Source organism: Equus caballus, chromosome 15 (assembly GCF_041296265.1).
Source record: "Equus caballus isolate H_3958 breed thoroughbred chromosome 15, TB-T2T, whole genome shotgun sequence".
Lineage (NCBI taxonomy): Eukaryota > Metazoa > Chordata > Mammalia > Perissodactyla > Equidae > Equus > Equus caballus.
Window position 1 is genome coordinate 104,182,349 of NC_091698.1, and position 23,146 is coordinate 104,205,494.

Consider the following 23,146-nt stretch of genomic DNA (forward strand, 5'->3'; position numbering starts at 1 on the left):
TGAAGCCAACAGTCAGCATACTGAGGAAGGCAGGATGTAGCAATGGGAGGAACTGGGCCTCAACTGCACCTCTGAGCTGGACAACTCTGGAAGCTTCCATCACACGGAAGGCCTCTAGCCTTCTATTACATGGCGTGATAAGTGTTCCTTATTGTTTAGCCACTTCTCCTTAGGTTTTCTGTTCTTCACAGCTAAAAGCATCCTAACAGATATAGTACTAATTATACTTTTTAATTTATTCATTAAAGTGGATACCCCAAGGGCCTTTGTCAGCTTAGTCTGAGTTTCTCTACACATCTGAAAGTACCAACGCTTTAAAGCTCCATTATGTTTTTCCTAATTAAACAACACAGAGATTACACAAATTTAGACTGACCTTCTCCTAATTAGTCCACATTATTTGGGTTTTACTTTAGTTAGTGTCTTATTCTTGGCCCTGTCTCTGGAGTGCAATGAAGTAAAGGAAGTGGTGGGCAGGGGCATCGCTCCGGTTGCTACTGGAGAATCTAAGTGAAGACACCCTCTCCTTGCACTGACTCTTGGGGACCCGCTGAATATAACTGAATTTCAGTAGAGGTCGGAACTGGACCCAGTCCTTTGTGATTTCAGCCATTGCCCCTTCTCATGCATGACCCCGAGACAGGGATTTGCACACATGTTGGTCGCCTGCTGGGGAAGCCGTCCTGGGGCTAACCCACAACAGAAGGGCACATGCAGAGAACTGCTACCCCATCTCCCCAAATAAGGAAGCAAACGTCAGAGTCCTGGGCCAAACAGAGCCCGCAATTCTAGGCATTTTTCTGTCTTCTTAAAGTATTTATAAAAATTAATCTTAAATCTGGCATAAGACATTACTCTTGTGAAAAATGTGTTCCTTTAAATGAGACAATTTCAACTTCAATGTTTTAATATCTGGGTGCCATTTTTGTGTGGATTCTAAGTGCTAAAAATTGTTTTCTTAACATTGGAGTATAATACTCAGGACTTTCAAAGCCAGTGCAAAAATTCATCACTCAGAGAAGAAAAGTTTATAAAGTGGACTGTTAACACGACCGCCAGGTAGGCCTGCATTCCAGCTCCGCTCATAGAATGTTGGAGCAGGAGGGCTGGGTGGCAGGCGGACACGTTATCTGCTATGAAAACCAAAGAGAAACAGAAAATTGAAAATAAATTGTAATTTCTTAAAAATAAAAACTTAAAAGGAGACAATGCCCCGTAGGAAGAAAACAAAAAAGGTGGCTATGGGTGGACCATATCCACGGCGATAGATGACCATCAGTAAAACCCTTCGTACACCCCAAGTTTCAACCCCTGGCATTCTCTCCCTTTCACTTCATTGTATTTCCCCCAAACTAAGCCTTCTGCCCTGTGCAGGAACCACGTGGTTCAGGACAAATAGGGTCCAGTGACTTCGAAGCTCCCCCACTCACGATGCGGGGAACTGAGGCCACTCAGGTAACTAAAATGTGCTTCTCTAACCGGCGCCTCCACCCTGTTCTCTCATGAGCCAACGACGGGCATCAGTGGAAGCCTGTGAGGGTCTCCACGTCAAGTTTGTTCTCAAGAACGAGCTTTTACCACCAGGAGCCCAGGAATGTGAGAAGGCACCTTCCAACACACGCAGGGAGAGAGGGCTCTGCAGAGATCAACGGCCAGCGTCTCAGCCGGTAGAAAACCAAGTGACTGAAGTTGGAGGATAGAGAAAGGGGCGTCTGCGATTGGAAATGTATAAAGTACGCATCACTCCATGAGTAAATTAAAAATAAAACAATTAGAAGACAGAACCAGAAAAATGGGAGCATTTTAGGAATCTGAGCCCAGGTCAAAATGCAAGTGAGCAGTCATCGTGGACCGTCAGGAAGACACGCTCAAAGCAGTGATAATACACCAATAACAATAATCAGGGTTGGAGCGGGGAGTGGGTGATAAATTTAGTGTAAAAGGAGCTGGCTAAAATGTCTTCATTTACTTATCACTATATAATTCTTAAATGTGCAACAAAAATATTTAAACTGTTAGTTTGAGTTTTAAGAGAAAATCAAATCTTTTGGTCATTTTTTTCATGTCAAGGAAAAGAATAAATAATATTACGAGTAATTTAGAAAATACAACAAGACACACTGGAAAAGTGCTCAAAATACCAAAAGGAAGTGGAAGGCTAGTACATTAAGACATAGTCTGTGATACGTTAAAACTGTATCGCAGGAAAGAAAAATAGCAGAAGTTAAAAATAAATGACAGCGTTAAGAGTGAGTGATTTCTGAAACAGGAGCAGAAAAGCTCGCTGGCTATGGATTTGGTGCTCTGGAATTATAAGCTCAAGGCTGGGACCTAGTCCATTTAAGAGGACCAAATGGGACTCGAATGCTAATACTGACCTTTCACGGAATACAAATTGTTTTCTCAAAAACTGACAATTGGAATTGGACTGTTAGCGCCTTCAGGTAGACACTGGAGACAAAGTGGTGCGTTTGAGAGCTTCTCTGACCGCCTCCCCTTTGCAGGTGCAGGAACCAGGGCCAGAGGACCGTGGAGACCTGTCCCAGTGCAGGAGGGGAGCGCACAGAGCTGGGCTGCAACCCAGGCCTGGGGCCCTCTGTCCAGGCACTAGGGGGCGGGCCTTGATCCATTTGGATCCTCTGCAGGACTCCACTTCCCACTCCTCTGGGAAGCCGGGAGGAGGGCAACAGTGAGTGAGGGTCGCTAAACTCCGGGCTCTGACTGGGCCTCACACGTTCATTGCTTCATGTAGCCCTACACAAAGCTGCACAGTGATATCACCCCCACGGCACAGATAAGGAGATTGAGGCCCCAGCTCAGAAAGCTGGGAAGTGGCAGACCCATGAGCCCCACACCACACCATTCATTCTGTCATTCTGTTATTCCACAATTGATTAGTAAGGGCCTCCTACCCGCCGGGAACCCTGCTAGAAACAAGGGCAACAATAGGGAGCAAAGCAGACCACCCCCTTCCTTTGGGAGTTTATAGCTTAGAGGGGAGAAGAGACAATGATCAAATGATGACACAGCTAACTATGCTGCCACAAACTGTGACAGCGTTAAGAAGGGTCCCAATAGAAGAAGAGCCTGTCAGGAGAGAGGGAAAGGCAGGAAAACAGGTGATATAGGATCCAAAGGATGAGCAGTAGCTAACTGGAGTAGTCTTAGAACATTCTAGAAGCCAGGGATTGCTTGGGGGAGGGGTTGGGGATGAGACTGCAGGCAGGCAGGGCTGCTGGAGCAGACTAAGAAGGCGGTGGGCACGGCCATGCGATGCCTGCTACCCACCTGGTCCAGAGGCACTTCCACCTGCACATACTGGTCCTCTGTCACTTCTGGCACTCCTTGGGTCTCCATGTTAGGAGTCTGGGCTTTATACACGTCACCTTCTGGGGAAAAATAACACGGACAGGGTTTCAAACCAATGTCCATTGTACATTTTCTGACCCAAACAAAAGTTACAGCTCAGCATCCTCTGAGCTTCCTGTGTCATCGTCAGGCAGCCTGGCCCATGGACCCCAGACCCCAAACACCTCACCTCCGTCCCCATTGCCCTTGTGTTGGCTTCTGTCAAGGCTGTAGACTGTGAGGGACTCAATGTCTGCATTGTCTGTGTACGTCCCTGTCTCCACTAAGGTCCTAGAGCTTGGATGTCATGGTCATCACTATGTTTCACCCTCCATGGGACTTAGTCCCAGAGACAAAATACAGCGGACATTTCACAAGCACATGTCCAGTTAATTCAGTTAGAAATAAACACAAAGCAACCCACCAGAGATCAAAATCAAGCAACCCATCAGATAGCAAAATCATAGATTTTTTTTTTTTTTAAAGATTTTATTTTTTCCCTTTTTCTCCCCAAAGCCCCCCGGTACATAGTTGTATATTTTTCATTGCGGGTCCTTCTAGTTGTGGCATGTGGGACGCTGCCTCAGCATGGTCTGACGAGCAGTGCCATGTCCGCGCCCAGGATTCGAACCAATGAAACACTGGGCCGCCTGCAGCAGAGCGCGCGATCTTAACCACTCGGCCACGGGGCCAGCCCCGCAAAATCATAGATTTTTAAGGACTTGCAGTTTATTATAATATAAATATATTTTATATATATTATATATAAATATAATATAAATATATAATATAAATATATTCAAGAACTGGGTTTGAACAAACTGGGTTTGAACAAACTAGTTGTTAAAGTTGTGCATTGTAAGATACTCAAGTTAGTCAATAGATAAAAATCACTGTAATTAGCAATGCAGCTGGATGTGTTTTATATTAAGTGTTTATAAAATCCTGAAGTTCTTGAAAACTTTATCCTCACTCCGACCAGAAGTGACAGCCGAAGATAAAAAAGTGGGCCAGCCAGTTCTTTCAACATCCAAAAGGACATAAAGGCGGCCAGTGATGAGCTCATTGAAGCAAACTGGGCAACTCCAATCACAGACCCCTTCCATTGCTCGGTCAAGAGTCCTGGACCTCCCACTCTTCCCTGGGTCCATTCTTGCCCTTCCCGGCCCTCAGCCCCACGAGAACCATGCCCTGAGTCTTGGGCTGGAGGAGTCCCTGCTCTCGAGGGCGAAGGGATGGAAAGGGAAAGGAAGGAGCAGGAAGGCAGCATTCATCAGGAACCCGCTGGGTTCCAGGCACTCCTCTATGCATTCAATATTTAATACTCATGGCAATCCTTGAATGAACCTACTATGCCCATTTGCAGATAAGGAGTCTACCCATGGTCACAGGTTGGTGATGACCATAGCTGGAATTCGAGCCCACCACACCATACTGTTTCCCAGGGGAAGGCCCGATGTGTGTCGGGCAGTCCAAGCTACTCATGTACGAAATGTTTTGCCAAGAAAGAAGTTTTACACACAGTGATTAAATTTTCTATTACTGTTAATATAGTGCAGCATTTCGGATAGTACAGATTGAACAGGCTTTGGTCTTAGACCTAACCTGACCACAATGTGTTAGAACAGCACCACCTGTGCGTGCACACGTCTGCCAGGCAGTGAGCTCCATGGAGGGTGGAACATATCCAAACACCCCCCTGTCTAGCGAGTGCCTGGTGCACAGCACGATGATGCATTCATCATGGGCCGGGAGCACCAGAAGTGGGAGAGGAGTGAGAGAAAGCATCAGGGAAATGTCCAGCTCTGTAGCCTGGAAGCAAACGGAGGAGCAAGAGAGGAGCTAAGAAACAATCAGAGAGCAAAGAAGAGAAAACTGAGCTGCGTGAGATGGTAGTGAAAGCCAAGTGAGAAGACGGTTTTAAGAAAAATGACTTCCCAAACTTGTCAGACACTGCAGAGAAGTGAAGGGACCCCTCCTCCTGCCCTTTTCCTCCCCTCTCCGCAGGCAGCCGTAGGACTTGAGTCTCTCATTAAGCATCCATCACACACACTGGTGAGATGGCCACGGGGCTCACGTGAGTCAGAGCTCAGTAAAAGGTGGTGGGAGGAGCAGCACCAGTAACAGTACTACCAGTAGGAGCAAGAACAGGAGTAGGAGTAGATTGAAGTTATTTCATTTTAAAATCACTTCTGAAGTTTAATCTTTTAAATGTGTCTCATACTCAAAAAGTAAACCCAGACAAGTCAGCTCCTATTTTCACGTTTCCCCCAAAGGCTGACTTGTGTGTTGGTTGTCTTCTGTGTCATTGGTCCTTCGGGGAAGACACGCCCGCCCTGACGGACACAGAGCCACAGGACTACCCTAATACTAGCCTTAGCCTGGAGGACTTCCGCCTTGGACAAGTCAACGGCCTTCAGCACTGGAATTTTGTTTTTCTACCCTCCCAACCACTGCCCTACAAGCTGAACATTTTATTAATAAATCAGATAGCTGCAAGTCAGGTTTTTAAATCAGATAATTACAAGTCGTATCCATGCAGTACGAAATTGATCTGAAAACACGCCTTCTTCACACGGTAGCATTTTTTACAGCCTACAGCGACATGAAATTCCACATTACCTGCACCACCTTGGATTAAAGGCTCTACCAGTGTTTTCTTCTGTCCTTCTTTGGCGTAAAAAACAGAATCCTGAGCTCTAGGTGGAATGTTGTCATGTTTAGGAGGTTCTTTTCCTTTGGAATCCTCCTAAGGTACAAATTAAGAATAAAAAGTATGTCAGGAACAACACAAACACTGAGTGTTCAGTGATTTTGAGGATGATCAGAGAAAGCCCACGGCTCCTTGGGGAAAGCAGTGGGATGGGATTCAGGCACCTTCAAGAGGCCCCCTTCTAGCACCATCTGGACTCTCCAATCCTTACATTTCTGCAAAGTGACAAAAAATGCTTCTCTCCCTCTGTCCCAGGGACACGGCAGGCAGTGCCTCCCCAGGAGGGGAAGGCCGATCCTCTTCCTAATGGAAGGTGGCTGTGTGACAATGAGGAGCTGCATTAGAAGGAGACGAGCGGGTCTAGTCTGAGGAGGTCCGTGTGGCTTCAGGGACACTCCCAAAAGCCTAATAAAATCGCCGCTTCAACTACAAAACCGCTCCTGCTGGAACCTCCAAGCAAGATGGAGCATGTCTGATAAAGAAACGTACGGCAGGTTTGTTTTGGGATATGGTAAAGGGGAACTCAGATTTCTAAAAACCATCTGTAGACAATGAGCACAAGACACAACCAGACCACAGCGCAAGACGGACCAATTCTTAGCACCATCCCAACTCTATTGCATAAACTAGCTTCACAATACAGACTCTCTTTTTCAGTTTTCCTCTTTTCTGTCTTTGCTAAAGTATCTAGAAGTGAATACAGGCAAAACTATACAAATAAATATTTCTCTTGAGCTCTCTAGATCACTTAAGAAAATGTCAAACTAAAAACATTTACCTTGTACCATTAATATATTGTAGATGACAAGAACTACCAGATTTTTTGTCCTTGAGGAAATTAAAGTGTGAAAATAGCCCTTCACCCATATACAACAACCAAGCAAAATCTTGCTACCTATTTTAAGGGGCTTTCCTGCAAGTTGAAATTGTGTCCTTTAGCGTAGGAAACAAGGTCTTTGCAGACAGAATCGGTTTTAGAAACGGACACTGGTCTGCAGTGCCTGCATTTTGCAGGGAGCTGGGGGCTGGGATTCTGAACACATACTTGATTCTTCTTAGCATCACTGACATCTGTTTGCTGGGATGATTTTCCATATCTTTAGCCTCTAAGATAAAGACACCTTGTATTTATTTTATTATCTCTGAAATAATACTCAAAGGACAGCGACAAAGAGACACGCCCACCCTCCTCATAGGAGACAAAAGCAGCCGTGACACAAAGCAAAGAGCACAGAGCCAACAAGACCCTCTGCCGTCGGGCCCCCGGCTCCCCATCACCCCAAGCCCAGCGACGAGATGAAAACGAGGTGGCTCCACACAGACCTGGAAAGTCACACAAAACAAAAGGAACTTCCAGGGAGTAACATGGCAGGGAAAAGTGGACATAATGTCATTAAACCAATTTTACTGTTTAATCTCATCTCTTACCTAGGTATATGAAGTTTTTACAAACATCTTATTTCTATGAAATCTAGTGAAACTTAGAGCCACACTGGTTTGGCCTCTTGTCAAGTCGAGGCTCCAACATCAGCTCCCCAGTGAGGACCACCTTGCCCACTCTCGTCCTATCCCTCCCGGCTCCTTCCTTATCCTTCCCCACATTCCCCCACAGCACTTTAGCGTAAACCTAATAATTTATCTATGATGTTTATTATCTTCCAACGCTAGACGTTGGAAGCTCCATGAGGGCAGCTTTGTTGGTTTGTTTGTTTTTCTAATAACACATTCCCAAAGCCTAGAACAGTGCCTGGCACATAGGAAGCCCTCAATAGCTATCAGCTGAACGACTAAGTGACCATTGAATGACTATGAACCTGATCACTCCCCTGGTTCAAACACTGAAGGGAGTTGTCGCAGCTTTAGGAAGGTGCTCAAACACCCTAGCTTAGCAAGGTAACCTTCACGCCCTAAGCCCACCTGCCCTCCCATGCCCACACCCCTCACTGCTCAGGCTTTGCACAACCCAGGCCTTTCTACCCAAGACACTCCACCGGGACTCCCTCCCTCCCCTGCTTCCTAACCTACGACTTCTCATCCTTCAAACAGCAGTCGGAGCCTGCCCTCAGAGGGCCCTCTGCTGTGTCCCTGTAACGCCTGACATATTGTCACCAGGATGCAGACCTTGCCCTCTGTGCACTCCTGGTGCTCCACACACAGTGGGCTCACAGCATGTACCTGTGCTCAGCTGAGCCATCATAACAGCTGCTCAGTACATCTCTGCTGATTTAATGACCTGAGGAGGGAGATGTGGCAAAGCAGGAAAAGAAGAGCTCAAAATCTGGCATTCTTCAGACAAGGAAAGGTGAGGGGTTGCTACGCACAGCTTCTGCAGGCCAAGAATCTCCTTCTGTGGATGTTAAATACATACGTTTTCTAAACAATTCAGGAGTAGGTTGCACACATCATGCACCTTTACCTCCAAGCACCTCAGTACGTAATACTGAAGACACGTGACCTACTTAATACTGAAGACATGTTTCCTAACGACGGAGATGACCCTTACAGAATCACGGGACAGTCACCAAATTCAAGAAGTTAACCTTGATGCAACACGCTTACCTAATCCACCATCCATAGCCCCATTCTGTGCAGTAATGTCTTTATAGGATTGCCCCTCCAGGAAAGGCCCAGTCCAGGATCACCTATCACATTTAGGTGTCGTGTCTTCTTAGCCTCCTGTAACCTGGAATTGTTCCTCAGCCTTCCTTTGTCTTTCGTGACACTGGCACTTTTGAAGAATACAGGCCTGTTTTGTTTTATAGGAAAAATCTGAAGTTGGCATTGTGTGGTGTTTCTGCATAATTAGATGAAGGTTATGCATCCCTGGCTGGACCCTACGTGCCATGTCCCTTCTCAGGTATCACAGCTGGAGGCCCAGGGTGACTGTCTCCTTTGTTGGTGACGTGGCTCACCCAGTCACGGGGTTTACAGCTTCCCCAAGGGCAGTCCTCGCTGTCCGTCCAAGCCAGTGCCATCGGCAGGACATGCAAATCTCCAGCTCCACCAAACTGCCCTGCACTCGACTTTGATTCCTGTGTGAGTCTTGACCTAATTACCTTTAAAACCAGCTGTAAATGACTCTCATTGAAGTGGATGATCTTATCTAAACAGAGCAAACTGTAACAGTTGGGAGAGCTATAGAAAGAAAGCAACAAAATATTGACATAAGTCCACTTAAAACAAAAAAAAGTAATAAACCCCTGAAAAATACACTGAGAGCTTACAAAGTATATGACTAGACCTGCACATCTACTGAATGTGACCAGACCCACACCATTTGAAGTGTGAGCAGACCACACCTAGCGCACGTGTCCACTACACGGTGTGTGACAAGAACTGGAAACAGACACAAAAGGCCTCGGTGTGAAACTGAGGTTCTGGCCTTTCTCGTGGAGGAGGAGCTGTGCACCAGACTGGCTGTAGACACCCCCCTGACCGTCTGGAGCCTGGTATTTAGTCGGGGCTCAACTGCAGAGTCATCCTCTCCCAGCTCAGCCAATGGGGGTCAGGCCCTTCACCACAGCTGTCTCAGGGCCTCTACATGACCTGGGACTGATAAGAGGGCCTCTCTGAGGATCCGAGTGAGGTTTGCAAAACTTCCTTCCAGTAAGGATTTTAGAAGCCTGCTGGGTGCACAGAAGTACTCTAAAAATGTTAGAAGCAGATGTCAGTGACTCGATGAGTGGACACAGTTGGAATCCTGAGCTACAGAGAGCCATCGGGAAATGCGGCTGTCCAGGCGAGAGGCCTGGAGAGGCTCCCCCAGGTGAAGGAGCGGAGGGTCCATGAGGTGACTGAACGCCGCGTCTCGTTTTCGGGCTCTCCAGGTCTTTCTCCCTCCAGGATGAAGCCCGAACTCCCAGCAGCACAGCCACGCACACGGGCCACCCCCGGGCCCAGCCTGCCCTCACATTCCCATCAGGGGCAGCCTCACCATGCGTCTTGCTGTTCCCCAACATGCTGGCGCTTCCACATTCTCATGTTCTCCAGAGTAGCCACTTCCCCTGGTGTACCTAGCCAACTTGTCTACAGATCCTTCAAGACCCAACGCTATTGTCATCTTGTCCCAACACAGAGCAATCCCTCCTCCGGGCTCCCCTCCACTGTACACACAGCTCCACCGTCAGTCACATGCCTGTGGTTTTCTACTTCTCTCCCTCTGGCCAGGAAGCTCCCCAAGGACAGGACGAGGGCCACCTGCATCTTTACTTGCCCAGTGCTTGGCATAAAGTGGGCATTCTGGATGTCTTTTCATTGTCAGAGCAACACGGATTTACAGCAGTTCTTGGCAAACAACAGATTAAGCAGGAAAACAGAATCTATTGCTTTCAAACACAAGGAAACTTTCATGAGCCTCATGCCTCCGATCCCCACTCGTGTGTGCCCCCGAGTCTCCAGCCGCTCAGATATTAACGTGAGCTCTATTTACAAAGGCAAGAGGTACTTCTTTTCGATTTCATTATTCCTTCTTCCTATTAAAAACATTTTCAGAAAATACACCTGAGGCATGTTAGGTTTATTTCTCTGTAGTGCGTTAAGAACCATTATTTTCCTCCAGAGCCTATTTCAATCCATCTAGCTATATTTTAATGCTATTGTAACAGATTCTCTTGCTCATGCACATGAAAGGCAGCCACCCAAGGTAACTCAGGATGAATGAGACAGTTTGTCTAATGCAAGAACAGTAACAACCCATTTCAGGGTCAATCTGTCCTCAGGCAGAAGACGACGAATGTCGCCACAAAAGGCATTTCTTTGGCTCCAAGTGAAGGTCCTGGTTCCAAGTGTGTCCAGGTCCTCCATCCGTGAACGGGTCCCTGCTCTGAGCATTACTAAAGCGGAAGATGTGCTAACATTTGAACCCGACTGCTGCGTCTTCAGGCTGCGAGCAGATGACATCAAACACTGCCTCGATTGCTGTGTGATGCTGCCATGGCCTTGACATTATCAGCCCACAAATGTCAGTTCCAGAGCACTTATTTCACACTGACCTCTACAGGCCAGGCCAAGGGCGGTTGTCAACCCCAAACACACACACACACACACTCATGCACGCACACACACACCCCCCCCAGTTTAACTCACCAACGCTTTATCTCATTTTCCTTACTGTTCATTACCAACACTTGTGCTCTGTGCCCAAAAGACAACTAGGTAACATTTAACATTCTGATTGGGAATGTGATATAAATACAATGCTTATTAACTATTTACTGATATTTTATAGAGGCTTGCACCCTAAAATATTCATTTTAACATATGAATGCAATTTTAAATATCTAGTAAATTAGTCTTACTTCTTTGGAAGGTAATAGATATAAACTCACAGTAAATGCAGTTGCTACAAAACTGAATTTGATATAACTAAATAAGAGTAGCTTCATTCAATTATTTTCGTTGGACTGAAAAAGTCATGTTTCAAGTTAATTGTGCCATATAAGGCTTTGACAGTCTCCTAATGATGAATTTTCCAATCTGCAAATATTTGCATCAAGCAATAAGAGAACTGAGCCAATCAACACAGACCGTTTTTGAACTATATTTCAAATGTGCTAATCGGTAAAAATGCACTGATATGATTTCTTTGCCATTTTCTTGGGCAATGAGCATTTTTAACAGTGCAATTTAAGGTTCAGCTCAATTAAGATAAAATTTTCATTCCATTTGAAATGGGAATCTAGATATAAGAAGCAAACAGCTTTGCTCTTCAACTTTTTTAATATTCTGGATGGGTTATCTACAAGAGCTTAAATTAGAACTTCATGCCCTTGGAAATAAGTGTGATGACAGAGATCCCAGGAAAAAAATAGGAAGTAAAAGAAGAGGAGAATCAGCTTCACTAACTGAGACCCTAAGGGGTCAGTAACATCTAGCCACACAGCCAAGGACAGCCAGGATTCCAACCAAGAAGTGGAGTCCAAAAGCCTTGCTCTCAAAGTACCGTGGCTTTCCCTTGGTGGTAGTAATTAGTTTACTAAGAAAAAAAATCTGTTACCATAATATGTAGAAAAGATTTCGTCCACTTCGGAGGCATCCACTTAGGCCCAAAGAAGGTTCACTGGGTTACTCATTAAAGAATCCACAATGATAATCCAAGAAAAATAAAGGAGATTTGTCCTCTATTTTATGTTATACAAAATTCTTTTTGACATTAAAAATACTTTTCTGCAAGAATATCATCTCTCATGTGACCGCTTTGCCATGATTTGATAAATGTGCTAATCTAGAGCAAAGCAATTTCTCACACATACACACACACCAAAATCCACCTCCTCATCCTGGAGCCCAGATCTCGGCTCCTGACACCACCATCCCCCAGCTGTCCCCCGAGGCAACCTGGAGTCATCCCTGACCTCTCCCACTTCCTCATACTCCACAGCCATCAAGACCTGCCTGTGTCCCTTTTCCATTGTGTTCCTTCCCATTTCATTGACTCAAGACGCCATGACTCATAAGACACATGGTTATTTTTTTTATGTGCTGCCAAGAAAGAAATCAAGTTGCCATTTAAACCACGCCACAGAGATTCTTTATTACCTAGAAGTTCTATTTTCTACTTACTTAAAAAGCCTTTTTAAAACTATATAGATGTAAATTTTTATCACATCCCTCTTGTACATAAAGAAAGAGGAGAATGTACCAGAAATCAGTTGAACCCTCCCAAGACCTTACATCCAGAGTCTGGCTCTTCTAAACCATTTCTGCCTCAGAGTCCAAGATGTCTGTGCCTTTCCATGCAGTGTGGACACAGTGCTCCACCATTATTCCTGGAATTTCCTTCCAAGCTCCTCCGCACATTTTGATGCTGGCGCTTTCTTGCCTGGAGTTTGGGAGGCAATCCCCTGCACCTATCTCGGTAACAAATGCAAACCAGTGCGGTGGACTGCTTCCTGGTGTGCAGAGGGATTATCACTTTGCTACATTCCTCTGCTGAGACGGAGTCTATTTCTCCACCTCCTGGAACCTTGCAACCACGTGGATGAGGACAGAAATGCCTGACAACCAGCACCAATTGCGAGACGTGTCAGTAAGGCTGGCTTAGACATTCCAGCCAGTGAACTCTCCAGCTGAACACGGCCCCACAAGGAACCTCAGTGAAACTGGCCCAAACCCACTCAGCCAACCACAGAATTTAGAGAAATCAAAAATCGCTGTTATTTTAAGCCCCTAGGTCTGCAGACGGCTTGTTAGACAATAATAGATACTGAAGCTGACAGCTTCAACTACATGTGGGTATCTCCCTTTCTTTGGTCCATAAAAGAGTTGCTTGTTGCTTTGCAAAACTATGTAGAATTGAAGAAGAACATACCCCACTAATATCAAATTCACATCTTGCTTTTCTATCTTCATGCTTTTCTGTGTATATAATAAATTTTCATTTCAATTTTGCATCATAACATAATCATTTTAAGGACATTTACACAGCAATTAAATGCGCATGTACAGTGCCAACCATGCCAAACCTCACTTGAAGAGACAGTAAAATGAGCAGCTGTAGCAAAGTTCACTGTGACAACAAATGACACTGCCACACGACTGCTAACAAGAGTTGTCAGATGCCATCAGCATAAGATACGCCCTATTTCAGAGATGTAAAGATGGAGAAAAAAGTTCCTTGCAGAATCAATGATACACAGCATCTCTCAAATCCGACTGCTCTGCTCCATCTGTCACCTCCTGGGTGCGTTGTGGTGGCCTCAGAACTGACCTCTCCTCCTCTATTCTTGCTCCATTTTCAATCCATACATTTTATTCCACCACTAGTAGACATTCTCAAGTGTACATCTGTTCATTTCACGCCCTTCGTTGCTGAAATGTGGATCCCTATGAACACAAACGTTGTCACCTGGCCTGCCAGACCCTTATTACCTGGCCCTGCCTGCCTTTCCAACCTGCCCCCTGAATCCCGCTTTCCTGCCACAGGTATTGTGTTTCCCTGACTCTACCGCGCAATGTTGATGGAGAGACAGGTGCGTCTGAAAGTTTAATAGAACAGGGATTCTTGACCTACTGGAACTGTCAGGTGGGGGGGTTGATGCTGTGTAATTGGGAGTGACTTCTAGGCTTGGGCTTAAACAGTGGAAGGCATTCAGTTCATTGGGTGAGGACTGTTGGGATCGCTCTGTCCTTTTCCTTGACACGTCTGCCTTCTCATCCAGCAGAAACTTACCCTCTGCTCATCTCTGTATCTCCAGATACAAGGGTTCCCCAGGCCACGGGATGAATCAGCAAATGCCCCTTTCAGCTGGGAGAGCCTGGGGGTCAACAGCTCTGGGCTGCACATGTGATATGTCCATGGAAGAGTCAAGAAAGATTCTTTGCCATGTATTCCATGTCCATTTAAAAAAAAAACACACACACAACAAACACACTTGCAGATTTAAAAGAAAATTCAGCACCATTCTTATAGACAGCTGCTCTTTGCCCACCAGACGACCTTGGACGTCGAAGACCACCAAGGGTCACAACAGCCCCTCATATGCTGCAGGTGATATCCCCACTAAAGGGCCATCCTGGGTTTCTAGTGTTGACTTTTTAATATCTTCCCCTCTTTCCAAAAGGATGTTGAGGTGGTTCGCAAGAAAATAGATACAAGAAGTTTCATAAGCTAGAAATGGAAAATCTGGAACAAGCAAATAAAGAAACAAATATATTTATCGTTATATATATTATAGTTGCTCAGACTAATTATAAATTCGGGCCTCCCGCAGCCATAGGAGCCCACCTGCAGAGTAGTTTCCATTCTCAGCAACGTGCCCACTCCTCAGACGGGGTGGGGATTTTTTCCAGTACTGAGTTCTGAGATCAACATACCATGTAGGCCTCTATACAAGAGGCACAAATAATGTGAACCCCTTGACAGTCATTTTTACATTAACATTTGTTAAAATCAGTGCCTTTCGCTTTCTTGTAGGACTTTCCGTTTTCCAGAACAAAATGTGCTTGCTATGCTGCTATATACTTCTGTCACACAGACTTCATAGGAAATTTCCAAATAACACATTTTGTTGCATTGCACTTTACACCATGTTTGTGATCACTCTGTCTAAAGCTTCCTAAATGACCCAGAAAAGAGAAGAAGAAATGTAGACGATATCAGAACAAACAGGCCTCAAAGTTTAGACTGACTAGAACAACATTTAATAGAAGGAAAAGAAAGTTATACCCCTGCTCTCAGGGACCAGAGTCCAGACAACAACACAAAGGAATGAAGACATAAGCAAAGCGGTAACGATGAACCAAGCCGTGGTCCAGCAGACATCGTCAACAGTGTGCTCAGCAGTTTCCAAACTAAAGTGTGGAATTTCAAGTTGCTCCATTCATGCTAAATGTCATCGTTCAAACTCCAGTGCCCGCACGTGAGGACGCTGTTTAGGCAGCAGAGAAAACTGAGCAGTGGAATCGCGTGTGCACGCGTGCAGGCTATTCCCCACCTGGAACATGTGCGCCTTCTCTGAATCACACTTCATGACCTGCACTTTGTCTGCTGACCTCCACCTGGGTCGACGACATCCTCTCCTACAAACTGTCATTCTACACATGTGACTTATTTATACAAACTTTTTATCATGAAATAAGCCCATGTGTTTGTCTATCCCAACTAGAGGGAGCACATCCTTCAGGCAGAATCATGCCTATCATTCTTGTATTCTCAATGATCCTCATTCATTCATTCAACAAACACTTAATACTAAAATGCAATCCTTAGAGAAAGAAAATCAAAAACAAATAAGATTGAGAAAAATGGCAAGTAATAGGATATATTGGGGTATATGAGGAAGCCATTTGGGTGAGGAAGCCAAAGCTGCTTTGGCCTAACCTTATTTTTTTCCCAAAAGGGCCCAACATGGCCATTGAGCATGCATTGTATATCTGCTTTAAGCATTTGCTATGTCCCAAAGGCAAGAACAAATGGCCTTAAGATAAAGGTGCAACTTTCCCCACACTGGCATTTCCTGAAGGATAAGCATCTCTCCCTAGGCTAGGAACTGATTGCTGTGCTCACCTGTGACCACCCAGCTCCAGACAACAGACCTGCTTCCTGCTATGTCCACAAGACACCAGATGTACTGCCTGCTGTGTCCATCAATCGCTGTGCTGACAGGGCACTCTTGTGACTCTTGTAAAAGGGACATTTCAAGCATGTGTAACACATGCTCTTTGATGCTACATAACCACTGTGTACACCCCACTTCTTTGCAGTGCTCCCTCCCTTTGTGCAAGGACTCTCCCAGGCTATATGGTCCTCACATTTGGTTCATAATAAACTCACCCCAATTTTGATTCATAGGTTGGTTATGGATTATTTGCATCAACAAGATGATCGTTCAGCTCAACAAGCTGCCAAAATAGCAATAGAGTCGGTTCTCGAAACCCAAAGCTAAACAAGGACAACAGGAGAAGGAAGTATTATAGGCTAATCTCACTTACGAACAGACATGCAAAAATCTCTAACAAAATTTAGCAAAACATATCCAGAAAGGTATTTTTTTAGTGGTAAGGCTTTTTCAGTGAAGGCAGGTTGGATAAGGATTGAGGTCATGAAATCAACGTGAAAAGAGGTCAGTTGTGTTATTGTAGGGGAGGAAGACTTTTCCTCCACCTAATGCGGGTTCGTCTGGCCGAAGAACAAATTAAATTCACATGACAGAATAGCAAGAGAAAATTAAACAAAGCTTTATGAGGACCATGGCCCGGGGCCTTTCTTCCTGAAGGAAGAAAGGGCACCAAAGAAGTGGGGTGCACAGAGTGGTTATATACCCCCAAACAGGATATTTCACATATGATTGAAATGTCCCTCCCACAATAGTCACAAAATTGCCCTGTTGGCACAGCGCTTGATGGACACAGCAGGTAGTGGGTCTGCTATCTCGGAGGGCCTAGCAGGAGGCAAGTCTATTGTCTCAAGCTGGGTGGTCACAGGTGAGCTGGGTGGTCACAGGTGAGCACAGCAATCAGTTCCTAGCCTAAGGAAAGATGCTTAATCCTTAAAGAAATGCCAAGGTTGGGAGAGGGAGGGAAGTCAGTTACAGGAGGTTACCAGACAAGCACAATAAACAAATGCAGATTTACGTCCTTGCCTTCCCCATTGATTAAGGATTTCTAGAGATAAAGTCATCTCCCCTTCTTCCTGGTACAGAGGGAGATATCTTTACAGATGGAGAGTTCCTTTACAATGTAAATGTCTCTTACAAAGGGTAAGTAAATTCTACTTTTCAATTGCTTTCCTGTCTGCAAAGTAACTAGCCTCAAATAATCATCATGCCAAAGAGACATATCTTGGGGTGGCCAAATCCAGGTCCCCACATTATCACCTCCAGCAACACTGAGCTCCTTCAGCTAGAGTGCAGACAAAGCTAAGGTTGGGCTCATCCAAGACTGGACTTTTGTCACCTGAATACAAAGTGGTTCATGGGGGAAAGGAAGCCAAAGCTACTTGCAAGAGAATGATTAAACTGGTGGTTATGAAATCCAAGCTGTGACAGGAGAAAAGCAAATCCAAGGGCTGGCTGTTACATATTTGAAAAGAATAGATCAACACATGGGGGCCCTCGAGGCCAATGCATTACGGGAGGGAGGGGACTTGAGCAAAAGGGCCCGAAAGTTAGGAACTGGCAAATAGTAGGCATTCAAGAGCTTTGTTGAATAAATGCTAATGTCAGTAGAGCCACTAAAATGCAGTTTTTATAAGAAGGTTAGGGATTTGTGACCATCACATAAACAGGTGATAGGGACCTGTGCAGCCTCCAAGATCTGGCTTCTACCTGCCTTTCTAGTCTCGAATTCTGACACTTCCTACCATCCTTTCCCCGCTTTATACTGCACTATCAAATTGTGTGTAGATAAACACATGCACAGACACACACTCAGAGCGAGCTGTTTCTCACCTCTGTGCCTTCCTCCAGCTGCCATATCTGCCTGAAATGTCATCCTCCCAGCCCATGCCCCACCCCAGCCATTCCCAGCTGTGCCAAGCTTGGCTCACTTTTGCTCCTACTGAAACAGCACATCAAACACTGACCAGCTTAAACTAGTCTTGCTTTCTTTTCTTTTTTTTTAAGATTGGCACCTGAGCTAACAACTTGCCAATATTTTTTTTTTTTTTTTTTTGCTTTTTCTCCCCAAATCCCCCCAGTAGACAGTTGTATATTTTTAGTTGTGGGTCCTTCTAGTTGTGGCATGTGGGACGCCACTTCAATGTGGCCTGACGAGCGGTGCAATGTCTGTGCCCAGGATCCGAACCAGTGAAACCCTGGGCCGTCACAGCTGAGCGTGAACTTAACCACTCGGCCATGGGGCCGGCCCAAGTCTTGCTGCCTTGAAACAGGTTTTTGATTAATCAAACCTTGCTCAATAACAGAGACAGCACTGCACACCTGCCAGGCGGGAACTCATAGCCCCAGGATGACTCCAGAACCAAGAATCTTTAGAAATGTTGCCACCTGAGCCCTTTACGAAGCGAGAAGTTCTTCAACAAGGAAAACCTGGCTTCCAGCCGCTTGATTACCATATATGGACTGATCCGAGACTAGCCAATCAGCTAATACTGGCCTAGCTATAGCTTAGCAGCCCCTAAATCCTTAAATTTCGCCCTGAACCTTGGATCAGAGAGATAGATTTAAAAGTCTTCCCTCGTGTTTCCTTGCTGATCGACCTCGCAATAAAGCCTTGTCTTTTCTCAAAAGCCAGAGCCATAGCATTGGCTTCTGTGCGCATTGGGCAGCAGGCCCTTCCCTGGTAACACTCCCCGTCCTACAAGATCTGTATATATTTTTATCTTCGCACCTCCTGTGTTGTATTAAGAACAACTCGCTGTGCCTGCTAGTTTCAGACCCTGAGCTCCAGGTATACACCTAACTTCTCATCCATCTCATTCACAGGAGCAAACCTGGCACCTAACAGTGTGCCGAGAAGCTCTGTTCTGCAAGGCTGGGGCCCTCAGCCTGGGACGTGTCCTTGTCAGTGCAGAAGATGCCAGAATCAATCACAGTTCTCATCTTTCCTTTTTTAAAAAGTACTTACTTTTTTCTTTCTTCGTGAGTGTTTCTCAATGTCCGCGTATTTTCTGCAAGACAAAAGACAGCCTGAAATGTTTAAAGATCCCCCAAAAACAACTGTGTAAAAAGGTAGACCGCAGCCCTGGCTTTCAGGAGGCATGACCAAGAGGAAGGAGCTTACTGCCCTCAGAGGGTGCAGGCTCACACCAACGGTTTTCCAGCCCCAGAGAGAAAGGGAGTCTGTTCAACTTCCTTGCCTGAGATCTTTGAAAATCCAGTGGATTCTCATTCATCAGAGTGGCGGCCTGGCCCAAGGCTTACAGGCACCTTTTGCTCTGAAGCTTTTACAGGATAGTGGGGGGAAATCCTAACATCTTCAAAGTTTTTACGGTTGACTTCGGCTGTCACAAGCACCTTTCTTCACGGAGCTCTCACAGTGACCTGGGGGGCGCAACCCTTATGGTTCTCTTCAGGCTGGTGAGGAACCCAGGCTCCAGGACACGAGAGCCTTACTCAAGGCCCCACAGCTGAGCAGGGAAGAACTGAGCCTTCAGCCCAAGGAAAACTCAGTCCATCTCTTCCATCGTGTCACACAGCTCCTGTGCAACTGCCCGGCAACAGTACAAACGCACACGTCCATTTCTGACCCTTCTTTATCCAAGCTGACGCCAGTCGTTGCCACACAAATTTGGAAATGCTTCCACTAAATGGTTCTCCAGCAGAAGAGCACCTCCTGCATCTGTTAAAGGACTTCAGTCTCTTAGCAACTCTGTGAACTCTCAAACCCGAGGCTCTGACGAGGGAAAAAGATATTCAAGCAACGGACAGACTCAGTTCAGGGTTCAACACACGAATGGATGACAGGAAAAAACATCAAAAGGCAAAGAATGTGTGTGAGGAGCAGGGGACACAGAGTGGAGAGACCCATTCCACTCCGTTCTTCAGCCCCTAGGGTATTTCTACCCACCTGCTGTTAGGATGTCAGCAATGAAGAAGGCAGTCCATAATATCCACGCTCGCCAGGCACGAGGCAGGACCCTCCCCTAACCATCCGCCTGGACAGCACACTGCTGTGGGGCCATCCGTCCACAGACAGGACAAAGGGAGCCGTTCTCTGCCTTAGAGTAGACACCCTAAGAGGCCACGAGCCCGCATGGGCATGAGGTCACCGCAGACGCTGTTCCAGGTGGTGTCTCCACTTTCCCAAACGCACACCCACCTGTGCATGGGCCAGGGGTGCAGGCCCACCTCCTGCACTACCTGAAACCAGCTGCCTATTCCCCACTGACGTGAAAACTGACCTGGCTTTTTCATTGCTCAAGATAATGACCATTAAAAACTTGACAGAGAAACAGCTACGGGCAAGGTCCCTGGCAGGCCCTCAAATAGGCCCGACTCTACAGCTAGTTGGAATAACCCCTGGGGCTAAGCATTCGAGGGTGCCAAATCCCACAGAGGAGCTAAAGGAACTCGTGTCTCAGCAAGACCTGGAAAGCAGGAACTCCCCTCAGTGTGGGAACTGGCGCTTGGCGCCCACGTTAAAAATTACATGTGACGGAGTCTTGTGAAAGGAACACTCGGGCTGCGTGTACACACTGAAGGGAGGCGGGGCAGCAGCTCGGGGGGCCTGGCACCCCAGCAGAGATCCCCGCCTTCCAGGGTAAGCAAGAAAGGGTGGTTGGAAGGACCCATTCCCCATGCAACTAAAAGTCTTGCCCACACGGCCAAGGGGCCCTGCGACGTTGTGATTTATAATAAGAAATACATATTTGGTGACAAATAAAAATGGCAAGTAATAGGATATATTAGAGTATATGAGGAAGGCATTTTGTGTAAACCTAATTCGGCCTGACCTTGTCTTTCCAAAAGGGCCTGACTGAGGCCATTGAGCATGTATCGTATATCTGCTTTAGATATTCCCTATGGCATATTGAGATAAAGGCCCTGAGATAAAGGTGCAACTTCCCTTCCCCTCCCAACGTTGGCATTCCCTTAAGGATTAAGCATCTTTCCTTAGGCTAGGAATTGATTGCTGGGCTCACCTGTGACCGCCCAGCTCGAGACAATAGGCTCGCCTCCTGCTATGCCCACGAAGATAGCAGACCCACTACCTGCTGTGTCCATCAAGCGCTGTGCCGACAGGGCAATCTTGTGACTATTGTGGGAGGGACATTTCAATCATATGTGAAACGTCCTGTTTGGGGGTATATAACCACTCTGTATACCTCACTTCTTTGGTGCCCTTTCTTCCTTCGGGAAGAAAGGCCCCAGGCCATGGTCCTCAGATTTCAGCTCAGAATAAACTCTCCCAAATTTTCATTTATAGATTGGTTATGGATTATTTTCATCGACATTGGTCTTTGTCCCCATTTCTGGCACAAAGCCCCTAAAACCTTTGGAATTTCCTAACTGATGAAAGCAATAAAGGTGTCTTTTATCATGTTAATAAGGTGACTTTTGGAAAGCACCTAAGGATGGAGTCCATTTGCCAGGAGAATGGACCACGTGATTGATGGGTTGACCACCAAGAAGGGGAGACGGGCCAGAGGTTGAATCTGAAGGCCAAAGGCTAAGGATCTAATCAACCATGCCTATGTAATGAAGCCTCCATAAAACCCAAAGGACAGGGTTCAGAGTTTCTGGGTTGGTGAACTCGTGAGGATTCAGGGAGACTGGTGCACTCAGAAAGCACGGCAGCTCCATGCCCCTCCCCACACCTGGCCCTGTGCAGCGCTTCCATCGGGCTGTTCCTGAGTTATACCTTCTGTAACAAACAGGTGATCTAGTCAGTAAAATGCTTCTCTGAGTTCTGTGAGCTGCTCTAGCAAATTAACTGAACCCAGTGCGGGGATGGATTGGGGCGTTAGAACCTCCAATCTATAGCTGGTCTGTCAGAAGCACAGGTGACAAGTGGGGGCAGGGAGGCAGTCTTGTAGGACTGAGCACTTAGCCTGCAGGATTTGATGCTATGTCCAGGTAGACAGTGTTAGAAGTGAGTTGAGTTGTAGGACTCCCAGCTGGTGTCCAAGCATTGCTTGGTGTTGTGGGAAAACCTCCACCCACTGGAATTGGTACTAGAACCCTAGGTCCCTAGAAAGAGATCCCTGAGGGATGCCTGCCTGTCACCCCAAGCCCGGTGCCTGTCTTCTTAGCTGACCCAAGGGTAGTGATCCCAGCCTCAGCCTTAATCCCAGGGCTTTCATTTGGGACAAGAAAATTGAAGATTTGGACCAGTATATTCCTCTGAACTTTGATTTTGCAGGTCAGCTTCCCTCATGACCCACCGCTGAGCCAGGTCCAGGCCTGACAGTATCAGACACACGAGCTCACCCGGAGCTGTGGCTGCTGAGGGCCCCAGACCAATAAAGAGGCTTCTGGATCTACTGTATTCTGGCCAATACAGTAACAGAAAGGTTAGGAAACTGTTTTGGATTATACAGTTCTACAGGTATTTGGAGTAGGAAATATTGCAGATTTACACACAAATACAACCTAAGAAGCAAAGGTGAGAGGGACTCTGAAATTTCATTAAGGAAGCGTCAAATGAAACTATGCCCTGAGAATGGAAATCAGGCCACCTCGCCAGGGGACTTCACCCACAGAGAACTGTGGGCCGGGCTCTCTGCAGACAGATAGGGAAGGCTGCCCAAGGCTAAGAGAGTATCCATGCAGGACACTGCTGAGCAGATCAGAACTCAAATTCTGGGCTTTTCTGCCTCAGGATAAAGCCACTGGGGTCCCTCAGGCGTAAGTCTACAAGAGAACGTGATGCATTAATCACAGGTGCTCATGGGCCTACTGCAGATGGCATGAGTGGAGTCAGCAAACCGTCCTGACAAGAGACAACTGTCAGACAAATCTCAGGGGACAGGACAGAGTTCCCACCAACGTCTTCATCTTCCTTATAGTCGTGCTTCTGTGTCCATAAATACACACACCGTGTGCACCCTGGTAGCCAGGTCCAGGAGTACCATAAAAATCACTGCTTTTTTCACCAGGAGAGACTGCTGCCCACACAAACTCTGTATTTTAGACAAGGAAAAGCAAGTCAAACTAAGACAACAAAACGCCGTGCTGGATGGAGCGT

The 23,146-nt window shown here is 46.3% G+C and overlaps 1 protein-coding gene across 11 annotated transcripts in view; it reads right to left on the reverse strand.

Annotated features, from left to right (window-relative positions):
• The window catches only part of DCDC2C (doublecortin domain containing 2C), a 106,242-nt gene that overhangs the window by 45,233 nt on the left and 37,863 nt on the right, over nt 1–23,146 (reverse strand). For all 11 annotated transcript variants that reach the window (XR_011425788.1, XR_011425790.1, XR_011425791.1 and 8 more), the window contains 3 exon segments: nt 19,085–19,127; nt 5,971–6,097; nt 3,289–3,389 (listed from right to left, as the gene is read on the reverse strand). Coding sequence is in view for 3 of the 11 variants with exons in the window: in NM_001433600.1 (NP_001420529.1) it covers nt 3,289–3,389; nt 5,971–6,097; nt 19,085–19,127 (271 nt within the window). In the remaining 8 variants the exon portion in view is untranslated.